The sequence below is a fragment of the Perna viridis genome, chromosome 14, assembly GCF_037379345.1.
Source record: "Perna viridis isolate PV_CMFRI_1.1 ecotype Kerala chromosome 14, ASM3737934v1, whole genome shotgun sequence".
Classification (NCBI taxonomy): Eukaryota; Metazoa; Mollusca; class Bivalvia; order Mytilida; family Mytilidae; genus Perna; species Perna viridis.
The window spans coordinates 18,812,174-18,833,047 of NC_142458.1; the positions used below are offsets into that span (position 1 = coordinate 18,812,174).

Consider the following 20,874-nt stretch of genomic DNA (forward strand, 5'->3'; position numbering starts at 1 on the left):
TGTTCCTATATTGAATTAAGTAACGAATAACCATTGGGACCACTCAGGGACAATTCAAGATGTTATATACATGTTCTTATTGATGGAAATCGTGACACTTATAATGCATTAAACTATTTATTCAAACTCTCCCATTAACAAAGCGATGCAACACAATCAAATGGGGAAGATGATAAGGAATTAAGGGTCTTTCGACGAGAATTTCAGTATATAAAAAAAGAATCATAATACCAAGATTTTCATACTAGTCCACTTAAGGATTGTGCAGTGTGCTTGTAAGGACAACGGTAAAAAAGCATCAATCTCTACAAAAAGCTCGTCCTTTCAGAATGAACATTCTTGTTTTGTGAGATAAATTCCAAAGATCTTGTAGAAAATCACATAGTCATAGTTATAATGAGAATATAAAAGCACTAAACCCTATGATCGTTCAACTCTTTATACTTCTGTCCCGCATACTCAGTTAAAATCACGACTCCAAAGCATTTATACGTCGTTGTTACTACAAAACAGACGGTACACCTAGATGAAATATGTAGTTCTTGGTAGAAATTGCTCATACTTTTTAGAAAAGATTCCAAACAAACCAAAAACGTTGATTTCAAAATGCGAAAATGTTTTGATCGACAATATATTTGTCCATTATGTTCGACGCGTTTTTCAACAACCATTGGCATTCCAGTGAAAAAAATGTGTTTCCCTACTCGCTGACCTATTTCTTCACTCTGATGAAGCTGACTTTATAGCTGGTCTGATCAAAAGGAGGAAACGTCGTTTAGTCAGATCCTTTTATCTCAGTTTCCGCTATAAAAACAACTAATTATCGTAAATAATTCCAAATTTGTTGATTTTAGACGTCGCATCTGCAACCAACCTGGGACACAGGGTGCTACAGACACTGTGAAGTCAGCCTCACATCTGCACATTCATTTAGAGATCGATGGTTAAAATACTGTTTGCTAAACTATACAACAAACACGATGACTTTTCATTCCGTATTGTCACCTTTCCTGTCATCTGTGGCAACATTCTTTCAGCTACCGCGTATGGAGTTTTCATTTCACAACTCATACGTTATGCCAGAGATTGCCTTAGTCACGCAAACTTTTGTACCGCGCTAGACTTCTTACAGTTAGGCTTCAGAAACAAAATGATGTTGTTTCAAGATTGAAATCATCACTTCAGAATTTTTACAATCGTCATCTTGAATTCGTGGATCGTTACGGTGTATCCATCTACTCATATGTGTTGAACGTGTCATAGTTTTCGATTTTGTTTAGAAATACCTGTGTGATGAAAAAAATATACTCAAATACAATAAAATGGACGTTAACAAATCTCGGCAGTAAAGTGTTTTACCTTTATCTCTACCCTCTATCGCATGGCTGTACCTTTATCGCCTCTTATAACTACTTTGATTTTTTTTTTTTTTTTTTTTTTTTTTTTTTTTTTTTCGTTGAGGTGTCTCATGGACATTTTGTGTAATGTAATTCTCCCCTATTAAAATCTGTGTTAAATTCGATCAGATTAAATGACAAAATCAAAATTGTAAGCCGTGTCAGCCGTAATCTTTGGTATCTCTGGTTATCCACTGTATTTGGTACATTCATTTCCATGTTTACTTGTCTTTTGATTCATGTAAATAACTTGTATTCGACTTATTTTAGTATAATTCAATTTTAGGTTTGGCCTATATGGTTTGTTAGTCTTGTTATATGAGTCCATGGTTTCGTGAGAATGGATGCCGCGTCTAAGATAAATCAATATTTATATGTGTCAATATCAGGAAGATTGGGACTTACCCCAATGTCCAGCGGCATCAAGTGAAAAAAACAATATTTTTTTATATCATGATGGTGCATTGAATTATAATTTCTTTGCAAAGCATCGAAAATGAACATTTTAAAGGCTGAAAACTCTGTCAAAAACCTTACTTCACTTGCATTCTATTGACAAATTTCTGAGCAAAGCCAGTGATGCAGAGACCAAGATCATATTTTGTTTTTTTTTTTTTTGTTTTTTTGTTTTTTGTTGTTTTTTGTTGTTTTTTTTTTTCAAATAGCGAAAGTATCCATGAGTGATAGAATGTTATCAGATCTGTTGTGTTATGAAATGCATGTTTCTGATTTTTTTTCCCATTTTGCCTAATTCTTACAAATACATACACTTTATTTGTCATTTTTCAACAATGCCAAAAATGAAATAAAGAAGAAATGATCGAATGATAACCGGTTAAATTCTATTTTCAGGATGTTTATTTGCAGAGGAATTATTGCAAATTCATTAATGATTTTCGCATACCTTTGCTTAATACATGTAATATTCAAAACATGACCTCTTTTGTCAATTCTTTGCTTCATTATTCCAATAATTATCCCAAATAAACCTTTAATGTTTATTTGCGTAAGAATGTTTGTCTTTAATCTCTGCTCTTCTCTTTTGTGTGATGTTCTATTTCGAGTATGATAAGCTACATCCTACTATAACAACATGTTTTAATGTTATACGAACTTTTATACATTTTAAACGATATCAAGATTATTGCATATGTTAAAGTGATCATACATATCAATACAAACGTATTAAAATGAATGACTATATTTTTTAGAGAAAGTAGTGTTTTTATAGGACTACCTGGCATAGAACTTGTTTCCATGGAAACATAACTTTAATTGTTGTTCTCTACATTGCATAATTCGTGTAAGTGGACAATTTTCAATTTGAACAACCAAGTTTAATGTTGTTTCTGAAATTTATTACAGCAGTGTCCCTTCAATAGACTCCTATGTATAACAAAACTCGCTCAAATGAATATTTAATATTTATTATGAAACAGACGATACCTAAACAAAAAAAACGTAACTTACACACGTGTCACATCGATCACGAATAATACGGGCATCTATTACTATGTTTGCCGCCATGATGAAAATAGCAAACCTCGATCCTGGCATGTGAACGGTGATAAACGGTGGAGTTGACTTAAAATCCAATTCACATATCGCCAAAAACTGGCACTGATTAGAAGTCCATATATCTGGGATTTCTGATTACAGAAATCGGTACTTCCGTTTAAGTAAGTGCTGTTTATTTTAGCGTCTATACGAAACTTCAAGTTAAACCGTCCATGCGACTCCCTTAGTAGTACAAGTTAAAATGCAAAAGCATGAAGTGTCTTTCAAATAATCTTTTCACCCTGTAGAGCAACTATAATTATATCTCTAAACTTCTTATAGCTACTCATGTACATTTAATAGCGCAGTCCATAGCTGGTATTTTTAATGCCCTGTATTCATGTTGCTCGTAAGCAGTGTGCTATAGAAGAATTTATACATCTAGCATACCTATAAATGTATCCCATATTTCTAGCAAAGTAGAAATTGCTTGATATACTTTTAATAACCCAAATGTTCCAACTTGTCGAAGTGTTTGATGAACGTTTCTGAACTAAGATCGCGTGCAGTATGTTTTTTTTTAATTTTATTTTATACATTCTTTTTAGTCTGATTTGGTCTGGCAATAGTTTCAATTTTTATTGTTTCCCATAACATACTGCGATATACTCTAAGATTTTGGTTTAGCAGAACACAGGTGAGTATTAATTTTGTTCGGATTTGATGTTGAATCTTTGTCTTATTGTATTTTTGGTCTTTACAACCTGACTTTTTGGTTACACCTTAAAATCTTTGTCACATACAATATTTATACATCTTAAGAATTGTATTCACTTTCTAACTACACTACATTCAATTTTGCCATTCTTCATTCCCCATTATCGCTATTCCCGCTCCTCACAGAAAGTTCCTCATTGTTCTGTATGTTGCTACAAGATTGAGGACATCACTACAAAAGTGTAATGGTCGTTATTATGAACTCGTGGATCGTTACCGTGTATCCATCTGAGCCATTAAAACTGATTTGTTCAACGTGTCATAGTTTTCCTTTACTCTTTCGTCTACCTCGGACTTGACTTTTTATGAGCAACCCGGCGGTTGTTTCTAGAAAAGCAGAGGACGCTTATCCTACCGGTGCACCTGGTCCATGCTCCCAGGTTTTAGTGGAGTCCGAGTTGCTCATTTGCTTTTGTATGTATGATTTTAGTTATTTTATGTTCTTTGTTGTGTATGTCTTTTTTCCATGTCTGTTCTTTGTCCCTGGATAACATTCTTTGGATTACCGCTATAACCTTGGTTCCCTTGATTACTATTTATACGTTGATTTACTTCATTAATGATATCCAAAGACGAGTTAAAAAAAGGAATCCAATAATAATTCGTAGGCTAAAAAGGATTCGCAATTTAGGAGGAACAAAAGTATATGATATTCTACACAAAGTACGGAAAGCTCGATACTTACTCAATAAGTTAACTAAACCGTTTATTAGGCTCATTCGTAAGGGGTGTTGTTATGAAATTGTTGTCAAATCTTTAAGAATACATGTAGCATTTTTGTTCTTAATATTAAGAATATTAATAATGGTACGCTTGACATGACATGGATTGTGTCCTTATTGTATGATTTATGGTGTGCCGAGATTCTCAACTCCGCATGGAAGGAATTTGGATTGGTTTTACATATAATTGTGACAAAACATTTTGTAGGTTTAAACTGTCCTAGAACTGGCATGTCAGTTAACTGCTAGTAGCAATAAATTGTGTAATGCATTATGCAGACTGTCCTGCAGTGCAAGGGTTTCCTCGTTGTTCATTGAAGACCCATGTGTGGCCTTGGACTGAAATTTACATCCGAGTGGGGTCTTTTCGACATTTTCACTATAACTGTTCTTGTTATACGGCATATAAAAAAATTACTGAATTTTACATGTTACATGTACATCTGTCATGAAGTATCAGCATATTTTAATGGACGTTAGGAGAACATAAGAAAAACCTCTTTTATATTTCTTGAGTAACAATCATTTCAAAGTTGTTTTTACTATTTTATCTATCACCAAAAACAATGACAATACAAAGATGTAACAGTTGGTATGGTTACTTGTTTGAAGATATGACAATCAATATAAGCGTCTTTATTTGTATAAATCCTGAGTCAATACTGGCAGTATGATTTTAAAATGAGATACAATGATCATAAAAAGTAATATTTACATAATAACACATAATACCTAAATTGTACTGAATGACATATGCAACGGCTCCTTTTGGTTTGAAATCACAAATATGGGCACTTCACAAAATACACCGAAACGCAAAAAAACAATACATTTACAATATCAGAGAAGGAACAATCTAAAGAGCAAAATTTAAGTGTAGTACAGTAATTATATACATGAGTTATTTTATTTAAGTGTTTAAAGCCATTACAAAACAAAAGACATAAAACAAGAAAAAAAGTTAGGTATATAAAAAAGACGCAATATGGCGCGGTAATAAATGATGTTTATCTTCACAATTACCTTTATAAACATGAATCATTGAATAAATCTTTAATATAATGAAACTTGTTTAAACCGAACCCTTAATAATCCTAAAATTTGTCTGAACCAGACACTTTTATGACTCATTTTATATTAATTTAAGTGTTTGTTCAACATAGATAAAACCGAGCACTTATCTACAACGTACCAATTGGGTTTGAAAGTCTCGTCATGTGACTCCGTGGTTACACGAGAATTGGTTCATATACTACCATTCAAATGCATGGCGATCTGTAATTTTGAGAACGTTTGGTTCAGTATATAAAGGCAAAGCATATTTTCGTGTATAAATATTTGTGTATAATACCAATGAAAATGATATGATAAAAGTGTTTAGAAAAAAAGTTAAAACAAAGAAAATTTTGCATTGTAATACAGCGTCTCGAGATCCTGGATCCAATAACATGTAGATCTGGCGTCGGATGTTCATACGTTCTACATCAGAAATTCCAGTAAGAAAAATGAAACTAGAACGAAACTCTATTTAAAGTCCAAAAGGTGTTCGTATATAACATATTTTTCTGTACTTCATTATTTTTAGATCAGTACAAATACAATTAGGAGTAAATGAATACAAAGTGATAGAAGAGTTATTATACTTGTTTGCAGGAGATAAAAACAAAAATGTTCCAAAGCAGGACTTCGGGTATTAGTTATACATCTTTTTATTTTATTTTATTTTCATTCCTGAAATGCATTTAATAAACCTTAAAACAATCATTTAACATAACAAAAAAAAAACGGGGATGTTTACCACCAAAATCGTTAATTAGAGGTTTCTATAAATTAATTAAAATTAGTTTTAACTTTTGTCGAATGTGATGAACCAGGGGGCTTATGCCAAATCCAATCCTGTTATCCCAACATGTTTAGGTCATGGTCTTCAGATCTAGTAACCTTTTATGGTTGGCTAAAGATAGTTAACTGTTAAATGTTGGATTTATCGATTCCAAATACACAATTTTTTGTTATGTAAGTGTATTACCATGTGATTGTTTATATACCTAATTCACGAATAACTTCCGGTTCACGTAAGCCTGAAGACTACGTGTATTTTAATTAGAAGCCAAATTAAGCATGATCCAATTTAAATTAATAAAAATACACTTTTCAAGATATTCAAATACTTCCACAATTGTATGATATTTTCATCATCACTATGTCACTGAAAATAACAATTTAGCTTTGCAGCAGTAAACTGACTTAATAAATAATGTTCACTCATCTTAATTGTTATACTAAATATATTGAGCAGATAAAACCAGTTCGTTCTACAAATTTACCTTATAGGAATTATATTTTAAGCATGTTAACCTACATATCAACAATTACCTTAATATATGATAATTATAAAATTTTGTACGTTTTTCGTGTTATGTAAGGGGTAACCTCTAATTAGCAGATATTATATCCCATAGTTTAGAAGTTCAGAATTCAAAAATATTTAGGTATTCAAAATCAAAACCTCTGAAAAAGGAAGACCTATCCAGCAAAGATAAGTTCTAACAAATCATATCAAAGCATATTGCAGCACATCTTTAAAAAAACACGGAATTGAGCCTCATTTTTTTAGTTATGTTTTTCGTCGGAAATATATATACATGATATATGATATATGCATGTACATGTAGTAATGTTCGTGACCAGACAAATCTGATTACTGGGTCGATATGAGAATTTAAATGTCAGTATAATGTAAATATTCAGGTCAACTATTGTCCTTTTTTACTTATTTTTCTTATTGCAGTAAACAACAGAGTTTGGTATTAAATCAATATAAAGAAGTGATTGCCTAGCATTCCAAATTATATGGCCAAGAGTGTGATTCACTTTATGGTCATGCCTAGTAATCATTTGAAGACTTTGACGTTCAAAATGAAGGTTCTGGTATTAATGATAGGTCTCGTACTTCAATTTTTCATCATCTGTATTTTACTTCAATTGTATGTACGCTATCATGACAAAACAAAAGCACTATAGTAAGTGCAATCAAATCTAGTAATCAATTTCCGAATTTGAAAGCATTTTTAATAAACACTAACAGCTGCAAGCTTGTAGAGGTTGATCCATTCAACGAGTCAATTTCAAAGTTACTGAAAGTCCCAAAAGAAGAAGAGTGCACTGACAAACAACTTATGACTTACACGAAATAAGGAATGATATTCATCAACTGTACAAAACGTCCTAAAGATTTGGCCTACTGTAAACTTATCCCCATCTATTGGAATGGAAGCAATAAGCAGTACCGTTACGGTGAACCAATCAAATTTAATAATAGCATAAAGGTTAGAGATGAATTTCTGAGAATTGATTGTTACAGTCAAACTAAATATACTTTTTCTAACTTTCACATCAATTTTATTCGTAAGGAAAGGATGAAAGGCTATACAAAAGATGACAAATTGGATATTTCAAAAGATAAATTGAATGTATTACTGGTTATGCTAGAATCTACTTCCAGGATTAATTCCCGGCGGTATTTGAAGAAGTCTCGTCGTTATCTAGAAAAACAACTTGGTGCTATTGAGATGTTGGGATATCATAAGGTTGGTCATAATACACATCCAAACATGGGATCGCTTCTCACAGGTAAACAAGAAAACGAAGCATGTTTTACACAAACATTAGAAATGGATAAGTGTCCATTTATATGGAAGGAATATTCTAAAATGGGTTACATAACACATTTAGCAGAGGACGTCTATCGTTATTCAACTCGTTCTAAAAGACAACAAGAGCCGACAGACTATTTTGATCGTCCATTCTATTCAGCCCTTGACGAAAGTGTTAGCTCTGTTCCTAAAATATGCCTTCATGGTCAGCGTTTACAGGAAGTCATTTTCAAAAGGATAAGAGATATTGCAGAACATATGCGAAATAAACAATACTTTTCTTTAACTATGCTTCATAGAGGAATACATGAGTATCTTGAAGACCTATCGAACATAGACAATTCAACCTTTGACCTGCTGAAGTATTTGCACAACAATAATTTATTAAACAATACCATTCTTTTTCTCTTTGGTGATCATGGGATGAATAAAGGAAGAGTAAGAAAAACATTCATAGGTCAACTTGAAGAAAGATTACCAATGATGTTTGTTTACGTCCCAAAATGGTTCAGAATAAAGTATAAAGACAACTATAGTAATCTGGTGCAAAATGCAAGGCACCTGACTTCACACTTTGATGCTCATGCGACCTTGAGGCATATATTACATTTGCAAAGCAACGGTGATACTTTTAAATCTAAGCATGGTATTTCTTTATTCAGTAAAATACCATTTAGCAGAACTTGTAAAGAGGCTAGTATATTACTTTACTGGTGTACCTGTAATTATCATTCACTCCATTCCAACAGCAAAATATTAAATGAAAAATTAGCCGCAACTTTTCTAAACCATCTGAATAGTGTTTTAAAAAAATATCGACATGTGTGCGCAAAACTTCATCTGCATTCGGTTGTCTCATCGGTACAATTGTTACCACGCAATGAGTATATTCTCGAACACATTGTTGTAATACAGACGAAACCTGGTACGGGAAAGTTTGAAGCGACAATTGAACAATATAATAGGAATCAAACTTTTGTTGTAGTTAGCGATGTAGACAGACTAAATAGATATGGGAACCAATCTAGATGTGTGCGAAACACATTGATAAAGAAATTATGTTTTTGTAAGTAATTTACCTAAAAATACTTCTATGAGTTAGAATAGGGAGGTGATGAAGTATTGATTTTTCGTCATAGCGGATTGGCAGAAATTGCTTTTTTACACGAAACAAACTTTAAGGAGCATGTAACATGCAAAGTCTACATTCCACTTACGTGGGATGTGTCTTAATCCAAGATAATATTGTTTTTTTTGTTTTTTGTTGTTTTTTTTAAAGACAATGCAGAAAATCGAATAATAAACATGATTGAAATTTTGTCTTTACCTATATTTACCTATGTGCTTACTGTAAAAACAGGACTGTAATTATATCGGAGGATGGTTATGATACGGGGAAAACTTCTTGACTAGGAAAATTTCGAAAATACCATAACTACTCAAAATAACAAAGTAATACACATAGAAACAAACGATACTAATAGCATCTGAACTCCACTATAATCTGGAAGTGTAAACCAGATGCACTGGTCAGATACACTCTGCTCGTCCCACGCTATTCTACAGAAACCCGTCGAATTATTATTACAAATTATGTTTAAAAGAAACAGACCCATACGGTGAAGATGGTTGTAAAATGTTTAATTTAAGACAATTTTTGTGTTCGACATTGTTTAGTTTAGAACGAAAGAATATACAACCGTTTACCTATTCTATCTCACTCCTTTCAGCTGCCGTCACATTTTTCCAATAATTTTTAGAAACGTAAGATAAATGTAGAAGTGTGTAAAATATTATTTTTTTGTATTTGTTGTGTATTGTTAGTTTTTGCAATTGTTTTTTTGTTTTTGGTTTTTTTTTTGTTTTTTTGTTTTTTGTGTTTTTTTGTGTTTTTGTTTTGTTTTTTTGTTGTTGTTATTTTGTTGTTGTTGTTTTTTTTTGTTTTTTTGTTGTTTTTGTTTTTGGTTTTTGGGTTTTTTTTGTTTTTTTTTGTTTTTGTTCTGTTTGTTTTGTTTTGTATCTCTTTTGTGTTTTTGTTTTTGTCTGTTTGTTTGTTTGTTTGGTTGTTTTTTTTTCTGTATGCTGAATTCTTCAACAGAGGTATTTTATATACAGCAAATAACACATGTTGACATAAGATTTGTACAGTTTATTTGAATATATTTGATCACCACTCAAACCATCTAAGGAGGACTTGCTAAAAAAGAAAAAGTACATCAGGTTTCTGATTAAATTTTGACAAATAATGTCAACACAAATTATCAAATTGTATGTCTCTTGATACTGTACTGAACAAATATATATTAAATGATTATTTAAAGATATCTCTACTGAAGAACAGCTGTTTCTAAAAACAGGATGGACCCAAAACAATGTAGTGGTTTTAAAAATTATCTAGACTTTTTACGTTTCTTGTTATGTTTTTAGGTATCGGTTATTGACAAGATAGATATATTATTAGATATTTGTATACTTTTAAATTCAATTTTACAAAACAGGTCATTTCAATAGCATTCCGGTGATGTGTAGTTGTGCCTTTTAACCTAGGTATCCCCCCCCCAAAAAAAAAAAAATATATCAATTGGTGAAACTCATTTGTCATAAAGTAGACAGATAGATGTAATATTTTTTTATGAAATATTTTTCGAGAAATTCCAATAAAATTTTTTTGTGTATCGTGTTTCATTTGAATTGGTATTTATCATTTGTAAATAAAAGAAATAACAAAAGAGAATAAAAGAAAATAACTTTTCATTGATATAGTGATAGCCACTTAACCACCATGGCCGACAAAGAAATGAAGTTTACTTCTTGCAAAGGTCATATTTGGTTAGTATTTGCAAAATCTGTGAAAACTAACCATTACACAAGGAATAGTCGCAGATAGGACAAAAGTTCAGGTCATATGACTGGCAATCAAATGGGCAAGTACTGTCATCATAAGGTGGACATCCTGTAATAAAAGTAATGCAATGATTGATTAATACTCTACCAAACGGGTAATTAAAAATATAGTCTAAATCAATAAATAAGCCATACACTTTTCTAAGAAATATTTGTGTCGATGTACTGTTAAACAATGTCGATGTGAATGTCTAAAACGCTTGGACATTGTATGCATGTTTGTGCGGTTATCTGCGATAGTGTCATATAAGACAAAATAGTCGTGCTTCATATTGTCATTCCATTGAAATTACATGTTCACCCAATAAGACTGTTCGAAATTCTAGAATCCTTTGATGAAATAATCCGAGTTTTTTAAAACGAATCTTGATTCATGGTCTATTGACATTTCCATTTTAGCTACAAGATAGTCGATGAGCATGCCTGATATATACTGCCACGAGTTTGTGCTTGGGGTAAAACGAATTTTCCTCGCAGATTCATTAACCACCCCCTAGTATACCCGAAAGGGGTTATTCTATATTTAAGATGAAATGTAAACTCTGTTCAACATAAATTTTGATAAGTTCATTAAAAATGAACAAATATCTTTTTATTCAACTCTTGAATGTTATCGACTATCCTTAAAAAAATATACCATCCCCCATTCCCCATTCCCAATTGAAAATTCTTCATTCCCCTTAGAATTCTCACTGCATATCTCTTATTTAATACTTGTATTATCAAATTAGATTTTTTAGAAGTACAGTGAACTACAAAAAAAAAGACCTTACCTGGTGTTGTGGTTTGTTTGACTGCGGCTGGTGCAGCTGTTGTCTTCTTTGTTGTTGTGGTATGATTTTTTACCATTGCGGTAGGTGGTGTAGGCCCAGCTGTGTTTCCAGGCATAGTTGGCGGTGTCGGTCCGGCGGTAGTGCCAGGCATTGTAGGCGGTGTTGGTCCAGCACGTGTCGTTTTGGCATGTCTTGTTGGTGGCATTGTTGGGGGCGTTGGACCTGGACGATGAGTTTTAACGGCTTTGTGGGTCGTAGATGGTGCTTTAGTTGTCGGTGGAATGGTTGGAGGTGTTGGTCCTGGAGGATGAGTTCTTACTGCTTTATGTGTAGTAGATGGGGCTTTGGTTGTTGGTGGAATTGTCGGGGGAGTTGGACCAGGCCGTTGGGTTTTAACAGATTTGTGGGTAGTGGATGGTGCCATAGTTGTCGGTCTTTGAGTCCTATGATGTCTCCCGGGCTTATGAGTTCTTTGAGGTGTGTGTGTGGTGGTCGAGGCGAGTGTAGAGGGAGGCATAGTAGGTGGCGTCGGACCTGCTCTGTGTGTCTGTTGTTTATGTATTTGAGAAGTAGTTGTTTTTGAAGTTGTTGTAGTTGGTTTATGCGTTGTTATAGGTTTGTGTGTCGTCGTTGTTGGTTTTTGTGTCGTCGTTGTTGGTTTATGTGTCGTTGTTGTTGGTTTGTGGGTCGTTGTTGGTTTTTCTGTAGTCGTTATTGGTTTGTGTGTCGTCGTTGTTGGTTTTCGTGTCGTCGTTGTTGGTTTATGTGTCGTTGTTGTTGGTTTTTCTGTAGTCGTTGTTGGTTTGTGTGTCGTCGTTGTTGGTTTATGTGTTGTCGTTGTAGGCTTATGTGTTGTTGGTTTCTTTGTAACTACAACTTTGTGTGCTGCTGTTGACATACCGGACTGATATCCAACAGTGCTTCCGGCTGCTTGTTTTTGACTCTGATTGGATTGTTGGTTATTTACGGAGTTAGTTGACGATTTGCTGTTTTGGTCTATGGCTGTTGAGTTTTGGCTTGAAGACTGGTTATTGTTTTTGCTGTTTGTAGATTGACTAGATTGATTTTTACTCTGGTTTGCGTTCGAAGTGTTATTACTGGAAGACTGAGTACTGTTCTGTGAGTTCGATGATTGGCCTGAATGTTTCCCATTTTGGTTACTTGTATTACTGTCGGTTTTGGAGCTACTATTGATGCTGTTAGATGTCTGGGTGTTTGTTGTGCTACCGCTGTTATTCTTGCTTGATGAATTGCTGGTTGATGAGTTAGCTGTTGTATTAGAACTTGATTTAGACCCACTGTTTACCGAATTTCCACTAGTACTGCCCCTGTTATTTGTGCTGTTTTTACTTGTGCTTGAATGTGTCTCCGTATGAGTGACGTTTGTACTGCCGTTTCCACCATTATGACTATTTGTTCCATTTTTTTCGGAATTATTGCTAGTAGAACTGCTATTTGTGGTAGAACTATTAGATTCCGTGTGAGTTATAGTGTTTGAACCTTTTCCGCCTTGGGTCCCATTTGTACCATTATTTCCAGAAGAGTTATTTGTAACGCTACTATTTTTTGAGCTGCTATGAGACTCTGTGTGTGTACTTGTGTGAGTACCGTTTCCGCTTGTTCCATTCGTTGATGTTGAACTACTTGAGCTGCTACTACTGCTGCTACTGCTGCTGCTGCTTGAACTACTGGAGGAGATTGAGGAGTTTGAAGCGTTATTACCGCCATTACCACCTGAACCGTGGGTGCTGCTGTGAGTTTCAGTATGGGAACTACTGCTGTGACTCTCTGTTTTGTTAATCCCACCACTGCCGCCATGTCCATGTGTGTTTCCACCGGTAGCGTTACTGCTGCTTGTTGATGAACTGCTTGATTGGCTATTGGTTGTTGTTGATGATGTAGTTGAATTTTTTCCACCCTTGAAGCTCCCTGGTTTTGGCTTAGCCCCGGAATTCTCTGTGCTTGTCGAGCTGTTGGTTTCGCTGTGAGAACTACTCGATTGTGACGCAGAGGATTGCGAGGAATTAGTGCTGCTACTTTTTGTAGTCGATTGTGTCGTTGCAATCGTTTTCCTCGAAGTTGTAGGCATAGTGGTGGTAGTTTTTACCGTCGGCGTCGTTCGTGTTGTTGATTGGGTAGTTGTCGCCGTAGTTGTCGTAGTCAATGTTGTCGGAGAAGTAGTTTTTGTTGTGATGGTTGTTGGTTTTGTTGTCATCAATGTTGTCGTTTCATTGTGATTCTTACCTGAAATAAGGGACACGTATACGTACAATGTAATTAAATAAGATATATCCGAGAGATATAATAACAAGCAATTGCATGCGTTTTCATATCCCACCTTTTTACAGGCAGTTGATATTGAATAGCAATCAAAACCGCTTACAATATAAGGTTCTGTGACGAAAAGGCTCCTTATCATTCCATAATTCCGTATAGTGAACTAAGAAAAAGTCCCACAAAACAGGAATTTGAAATCATACAGCGAATACAATTGATTGCAATGTATGCTCCGTCAATATTAAGTTACACTTCAAAAATAGTAAAGTATGGCAATTTCCAATGAAGCAAGAATTTGATATTTAACAGCCACCAATTTGCTTACAACGTATGTCTTATCTATATAAAGCCATAAACCATTTTTGAAATCAATCTATATATTGCAAGCTGTAGATTTTGTGACAAAAATGTTTTTATGGATATTAAACCACACATCAAATTAAAATTCAATCCATCAAAAGAAAGCAGAGCTTATTCTGACCAACATTTTCTCCTCATTCCACATACAGAAAAAAAAGGCAATTTCCAAAGAAGCAAGGAGTTGATATCTAACAGCAAACAAATTCGCTTATGACGTATGTCTTATCTATATAAAGCCATAAACCAATTTTGGTAATAATATTAATCCATCCATTGAAAGCTGCAATTTTTGTGAAAAAAAAGTTTTCATTCATTCCATGGCTACATACTAGTAGTGCAAAATAGCAAAGTCAAACGAAAAGGAATTTGAAATTAGACGGCTACCATAAATCACTTACAGCGAACATTCATTCTATATAAAGCTACACACCAAATTTGAAATCAATTCATCCTTTGAAAGCCTAGATGATTGCGCCTGAACGAAATGAAGGACAGACAGACTGACGGACTAATAAGGTAACTCAAACATAAGACATATTCTACGTGTGTGTATATTATAAATCATGAACGACTTTTAAAAAATACCAAACTCATCGTTGACATACACGTGGTCAGTTTTTTTTTTTTTTTTTTTTTTTTTTTTTTTTTTTTTTTTTTTTTAACTACTGCAGTGTACTACTGCACACTCAATATAAAAAAATGAATAGAAATTTCTATCAAAAGATCTCATTTATATCATCTACAATGTAGTGAAAGTTCGGCTGGATAAGGATCTGCCACCTTTTTTCTCATATCTTAATAATTAATTAGCAGTCTTTCTAGGAATCAGACAGAAGGTGATTCATGTATGCCAAAAACTCACCGAGTTGTTTTATTTCTTGTATAGAAATAGCTAGCGGTCACATAATCAGTCATAGTATCTAATTTGGTTGTTGTGCTTTTAGGATAAAAGCTATATAAATTGTTCATGAAATTGGCACTTTACAAGAGTCATCGTTCTTGATTTGGTTTTCTTTGGTAGAATTAGTGGGAGATGAATATATGATTTTCTAAAAAGTGCCGATCTTATTGCAGAAATCATTATCATTTTGTGAAAGTATATGCAGACTGAAAAAAGCATCTTTGGTTTGGTGTTTTTTTTTAAACCATGAATCCCTTCACCGCTGGCAATGCCTGAATTTTATGTGGACTGGACTTCAAAAGCCAAAGGTCTTCTAGTCCATAAAATACTTACTGATCGTCTCTTTACATTTCATACATCCTTGGGAAGGATCGGTAATAACGTTACTGGCACCACATTTAAACATAGCCATCAGTGAGTTCAGCTCGCAAGGACTTGTCATTGCTAATACCTTCAGTATGTCTGCAATGAAAAATAAATACCGATTGAACTGCTGGGCAAATTCTAGGCAATAGTCAAAAGGAACAGTCAAATGTAGGAATGTCTATTACAGCAATATCAAGTCTTAGTAACGAATAATTGGAAAAAACCGCAATGGTCCTGAGTTGTTGCAGGCATGGTGAGTTAAACCTACCACAATGATCCTGACTTGTTACAGGCATTGTGAATTAAACCAACCGCAATGGTCCTGACTTGTTGCAGGCATGGTGAGTTAAACCAACCACAATGATCCTGACTTGTTACAGGCATTGTGAATTAAACCAACCGCAATGGTCCTGACTTGGTGCAGATATAGTGAGTTAAACCAACCGCAATGGTCCTGACTTGTTGCAGGCATGATGAGTTAAACCAACCGCAATGGTCCTGACTTGGTGCAGGCATGGTGAGTTAAACCAACCGCAATGGTCCTGACTTGGTGCAGATATAGTGAGTTAAACCAACCGCAATGGTCCTGACTTATTGCAGGCATGATGAGTTAAACCAACCGCAATGGTCCTGACTTGTTGCAGGCATGATGAGTTAACCCAACCGCAATGATCCTGACTTATTGCAGGCATGATGAGTTAAACCAACCGCAATGGTCCTGACTTCTTGTAGGCACAGCGAGTTAAATCAACTTCTATAGACCCCGGGTATTGACAACTCTTATCTCGACATACTTCCATGACGACTACCTGTTTCCCGTATATTTCAATACAAGCAAAACAGTACATAAAATGTAAGTGCTGTTCATACATGTAATTGATGGAAAATATGTTTACATCTCAATGCCTATCATATTAGCTTTCATTGTTATGTTAATTTCTGATAAATTTCGGTCCTAATCTTGCTTATTATCTAATGGGTGTGTTCTTTACCCATTTGTTTGCCAAGTGTAAAAGAATTTCATTTAATTAAAAGTCCAAAGTATATCTCTTTTGATTTATGTCGCAGTAATCAAATGGGCGTCATACGTAATGGAATGGGTACCAATAATCAGAATTCCATCATACTGCTCAATACAATATATAATTAGAAACATGTATCAAATTATCTCTACTTTACTACATTTGTATATAGCTGCTAAGTGAAAGAACGACTTTTGAAATAAACGACTTTCATTTTCATTTCTGTTCACGGAAATGTTTTTTTTTTATTTATAACTGAGATCAACAGGCTTAAGATCGGAGGAGCCAAGGTAACAGAAACTTAAATTAACAACTCCAAAAAATTGTTAACTGATACATCATCATAATTGCATTTCCAGTATATTTCGAGGACATATTTCCACATAACTTTATCTTTTATCGTTCACATCAAAAATCATATCTTTGTCTATTATAAAACCGTATACTGGTTTCCGCTATATTTGACATTAGTTAGTATGAAAGTCACATATTTTATTGAAGATGTTTTAATATACATCCAAAACTTACCATTGTTACAACCACATCCGCATCCACCGTCATGCATCTTCACCAGGTGGCAGAGAATGTTTCCACACATGTCGACTTCTGTAACAGAAAGAGGTGTATAACAGCCTTTGGGATGAACCGTTTATGTCACCACTGGGTAAAATGGTATACTAAAAACATAGGATACCATTTTTCCTGGTTTAGTGTTGTTATTCCTTTCCTATTAACCTTCCCCAAATTCTTGATCAAAATATAAAAGGGTATATGGCCAAAGTAATAATGAGTCTAATCCTTAGCCATATTTTTTGGGAAAATGTAAATACCTTTTTTGAAATTGTTTACTTTTGAATTAACCCATTACAACATCCTTGTGAACCTGACACTTTCTGGATCGGTAAGTTTATAGTTCATGACCTTTTTCAACTTCTTGTCTGTAAGCAGCAGATATCGCAATCTGTAGTAAGATGAAATGTGCTTTATGTTTCTACTTAAGTTTTGTTTGTTTGTGTTTATGTTTGTTTGCTTGTTGTTTTTTTTTTTTTTTTTTTTTTTTTTTTTTTTTTTTTAATATGAGTAATTTACGCGCTCTTTTAGGGTCCTCGGAACAGGTTAGTTTCAATAATTTTAGTCTATCACATATTATGAGTTGAAAATACAGATAAACAGTTATCATGGTGAAAAGCATTTCAAAAACTATGCTTATTTATAAAGTCATGAAATGGTGGATTAGTGTTAAAAACGCTTTTAGGTGTTTCCCATTGAAGTTGTTCGTAGTATGTACATGTATCTTTTAATAGTTTTAAAAGATAAGTGTTTAAACCACGTGAATAGCTTATATATGCGTCAACTTAATGACCTGTTTCCTGATCTACCAAAGCCAGGTGATGACCCTGATGATAACCACTATCATGATGATTACACCAAGCCAAAAATAATCTTATACTTTGAGTATTTTGTTATTGCTTGAAGTTCAAGTTAATGGTAGGCGTCCGGTGTGTTTGACTATATTTTAACCCCAATTAATAGTACATGATAATACAAAAAAAAATCCGAAACGTCTCTATTGAGTACACCTGATCAAACATCACAGGCCTTTAATATTAGACTTTTTTTTTATCTTGTTCATTTTTATTAACTTTGTCCTTTTTTTAAAATCTTTGTTTCACTTTGTTTTGTTATTGGTATTGTTATTGGTGTTGTTGTTTGTTTGTTAGTTTGTTAGTTCGGTTGTTTTTTGTTTTTTTTGTTTTTTGTTGTTGTTTTTTTGTTGTTGTTTTTTTGTTTTGTTTTTGGTTTTTTTGTTTTTTGTTTTTTGTTTTGTTTTTGTTTTTTTTTTGTTTAATTGGTATTGTATTTCCTGTTATTTTTGTTTGTTGTTTTTTTATGTTTTTATTATCTTTTGGTTTAAGCAGTTCGCGCTCCTTTTGTCGTTTCATTTTCTGTGTACTCTATTTGGTAGTTGTACGTGTACAGTGTACAGCTGAGATCTGTCAAAAGACCCGGTTCCCAAATAGTTCTTAAAATGTCACAAAAAAAACAACATTACTACATGGTGTATAGCCGACTCTTCTGACATTACTAGCATAGCAGCTCTATATCTACGGGAACTACTCAAGAAGAGCCGGCTCTACTAACAGTCCTAGCAGAGCCAGCTTCAAGAGAATTGTACAGTTCTGCTCAGCTAGAACTGTCAGAAAAGCTAAATCCAAACGTTCTACATTTGTCAATGTTGATTTACAAAAATATAGTTTGTCAAATTTTACAAAAATATATGTTGTTAGCAAGAATGTAAGCCATACATACAATTAAATTATTAATGCATATTTTAACACCCATAAGCTCTTTGGGTATAAAGTACTCTTCAGTACTGTAGGAAATCAACAATACATGTAGATGTTAAACTTAATATCTCAACAACAGCGACAAAGAAACTCTAAACGATGCGAAAATGTGCTTTATTAAATTCAGTTACATGTGCATGCGCAAGTGAAAACTATCGCATTGAGTAAACTCCTAAGGAAAGCATATTCAGCTAAAGTTTATACAAAAATGGCCAAAACACATCAGTTCTTCCCAACAAACGTTTCATTTTTCTTATTGATTTCTAATGTATAACATTAAAACGTTTAATTGATACACAATGAGTGTTTTTTTTTTATTTTTCACATTTCTATTCAATGATTTAGAGAAATCAGAGGAACCAAGATTCGAGCGAAATTATACAACATGACGAGAAAAAAGACACACAACAAATACATGAAATGGCTAAAATAAAACCCAAATAAAAAGAGATAAGCAACCAGGACACTACAAAAAACTGGCATCATGTACTAGGAGCACAGGTGAGGAAATAAGAAATTATATTTCTGATATTTGTTCAATGATTGCATCATTTATACTTTTCCATTCCTAATAGGAACATCATTTCCTATAAAGTTTCATGTATTCAAATTCCCAGGATAATTTTAATTTTTGCTTACCTTGTACAAGAACTCCAGAAATCAGAACAGCAAGGAAAATCAACCTCATTTTGAAGGTGCTATATCGATGCTACTCTTGTTATGATACTTTAGGGTTTAGGTCTTCTCCTTAAATACTGGTCATTATACATGTACGCCAAGCCAAGATATTTCTTTGGTTCGCAACGAAAAAAGTTTGAATGTAAGCGCGGATTTTACAATCTAACAACCACCTCTTTGGGATTTAGATAAAGCTATAGACTTTGAGAATAGCAAGTGCGTGCTTAAAACTGCAATATGTATTTAAATCGCAATCAAGTAGTTTAGGAATAAAAACTGTTTTGCTTGGCCTTTATATGGATATTTCGATTATTAAAAGTTCATCTTGGTTAGCTGCAGGTGTCCTACGATAGAAGCATGATACCCCCTTGTTATCAAAATCCACTTCATAAACCCTCGATATGTGGAGTCTTTTTAAGGTACGCTCTATCGTAGACTAATACATAGAATAATCAAAGGTTAACAAGAACAGATAATTTTAGTTTGCTTCTACAGCTTCTTACGAAAAAAATCAAATATTTCGGGAAAGGTGTTTTGTTTAACCTTTTTTGGTATGTGCATTATCTCCCCTTGTAAACCACATACAATGTACATGTACATAAAAGAGGAACGACATGCAAAATGTTAATATGTCGTTAAAATTATAGATTGGGTGTGCAAAAATTTAAACTCGCATTAAATTCATGGATATCTCATTTTTCAAAAATAAATAACATTGGCCCAATTCAGTTGATTTAATGTTAAAATATCTTGCTATTAGAAATTTAATGGTCAGTTTGTGTACTATTATAGTTTTATGAAAATAAATTTCAATGCATAATACCAGGGCGGATCCAGACAGTTTGAAAAGGAGCGGTGCAAACCGGGGTCGATTTAACACATAAAAAAAACAATTTTTTCATTAAAAATGAGGTGCCAACCCAGCGCACCCCACCCCCTAAATCCGTCACTGTAATATAATACGTACCTCCTGATGATTGTATTATATTTTTTGTCTTCTGTATGGTCCAGTGAATTGTACATACATGTAACATTTCCATGTACTTGGTGATTGCTGACTTAATACATTTTTGTACGTGTTTTTCCCACCATTCATAAAAATGGCCTTTGGTTGGTTCGTGGCTTTGCATGGTTGTTGTCTCTTTGATAATTCCCCGCTTCCACTTATTTTTCTATTTGCTGCACATGTGAGAAAA

The 20,874-nt window shown here is 33.7% G+C and overlaps 1 protein-coding gene across 1 annotated transcript; it reads right to left on the minus strand.

The window, feature by feature from the left end:
* Window positions 1-10,183: 10,183 nt before the first annotated feature.
* LOC148598499 (uncharacterized) lies at window positions 10,184-19,845 on the minus strand. Its single transcript, XM_088561416.1, has 6 exons — window positions 19,640-19,845; window positions 17,181-17,258; window positions 15,598-15,726; window positions 11,727-13,970; window positions 10,910-11,002; window positions 10,184-10,246 (listed from the first exon to the last, which is right to left on the minus strand). Exons 1-6 carry the CDS (start codon window positions 19,686-19,688, stop codon window positions 10,233-10,235), a joined length of 2,607 nt encoding a protein of 868 aa, XP_088417542.1. The 5' UTR covers window positions 19,689-19,845; the 3' UTR covers window positions 10,184-10,232.
* Between the last annotated feature and the right edge of the window lie 1,029 nt (window positions 19,846-20,874).

Coding starts and splice junctions, on each gene's coding strand:
- LOC148598499 (XM_088561416.1), bottom strand. CDS start 19,688: ATGAGGTTGATTTTCCTTGCTGTTCTGATTTCTGGAGTTCTTGTACAA. Junction 17,259..19,639: donor TTCTGGAGTTCTTGTACAAG/GTAAGCAAAAAT, acceptor TTTCTGTTACAG/AAGTCGACATGTGTGGAAAC. Junction 13,971..15,597: donor GAAATGTAAAGAGACGATCA/GTAAGTATTTTA, acceptor CCCTTATTTCAG/GTAAGAATCACAATGAAACG.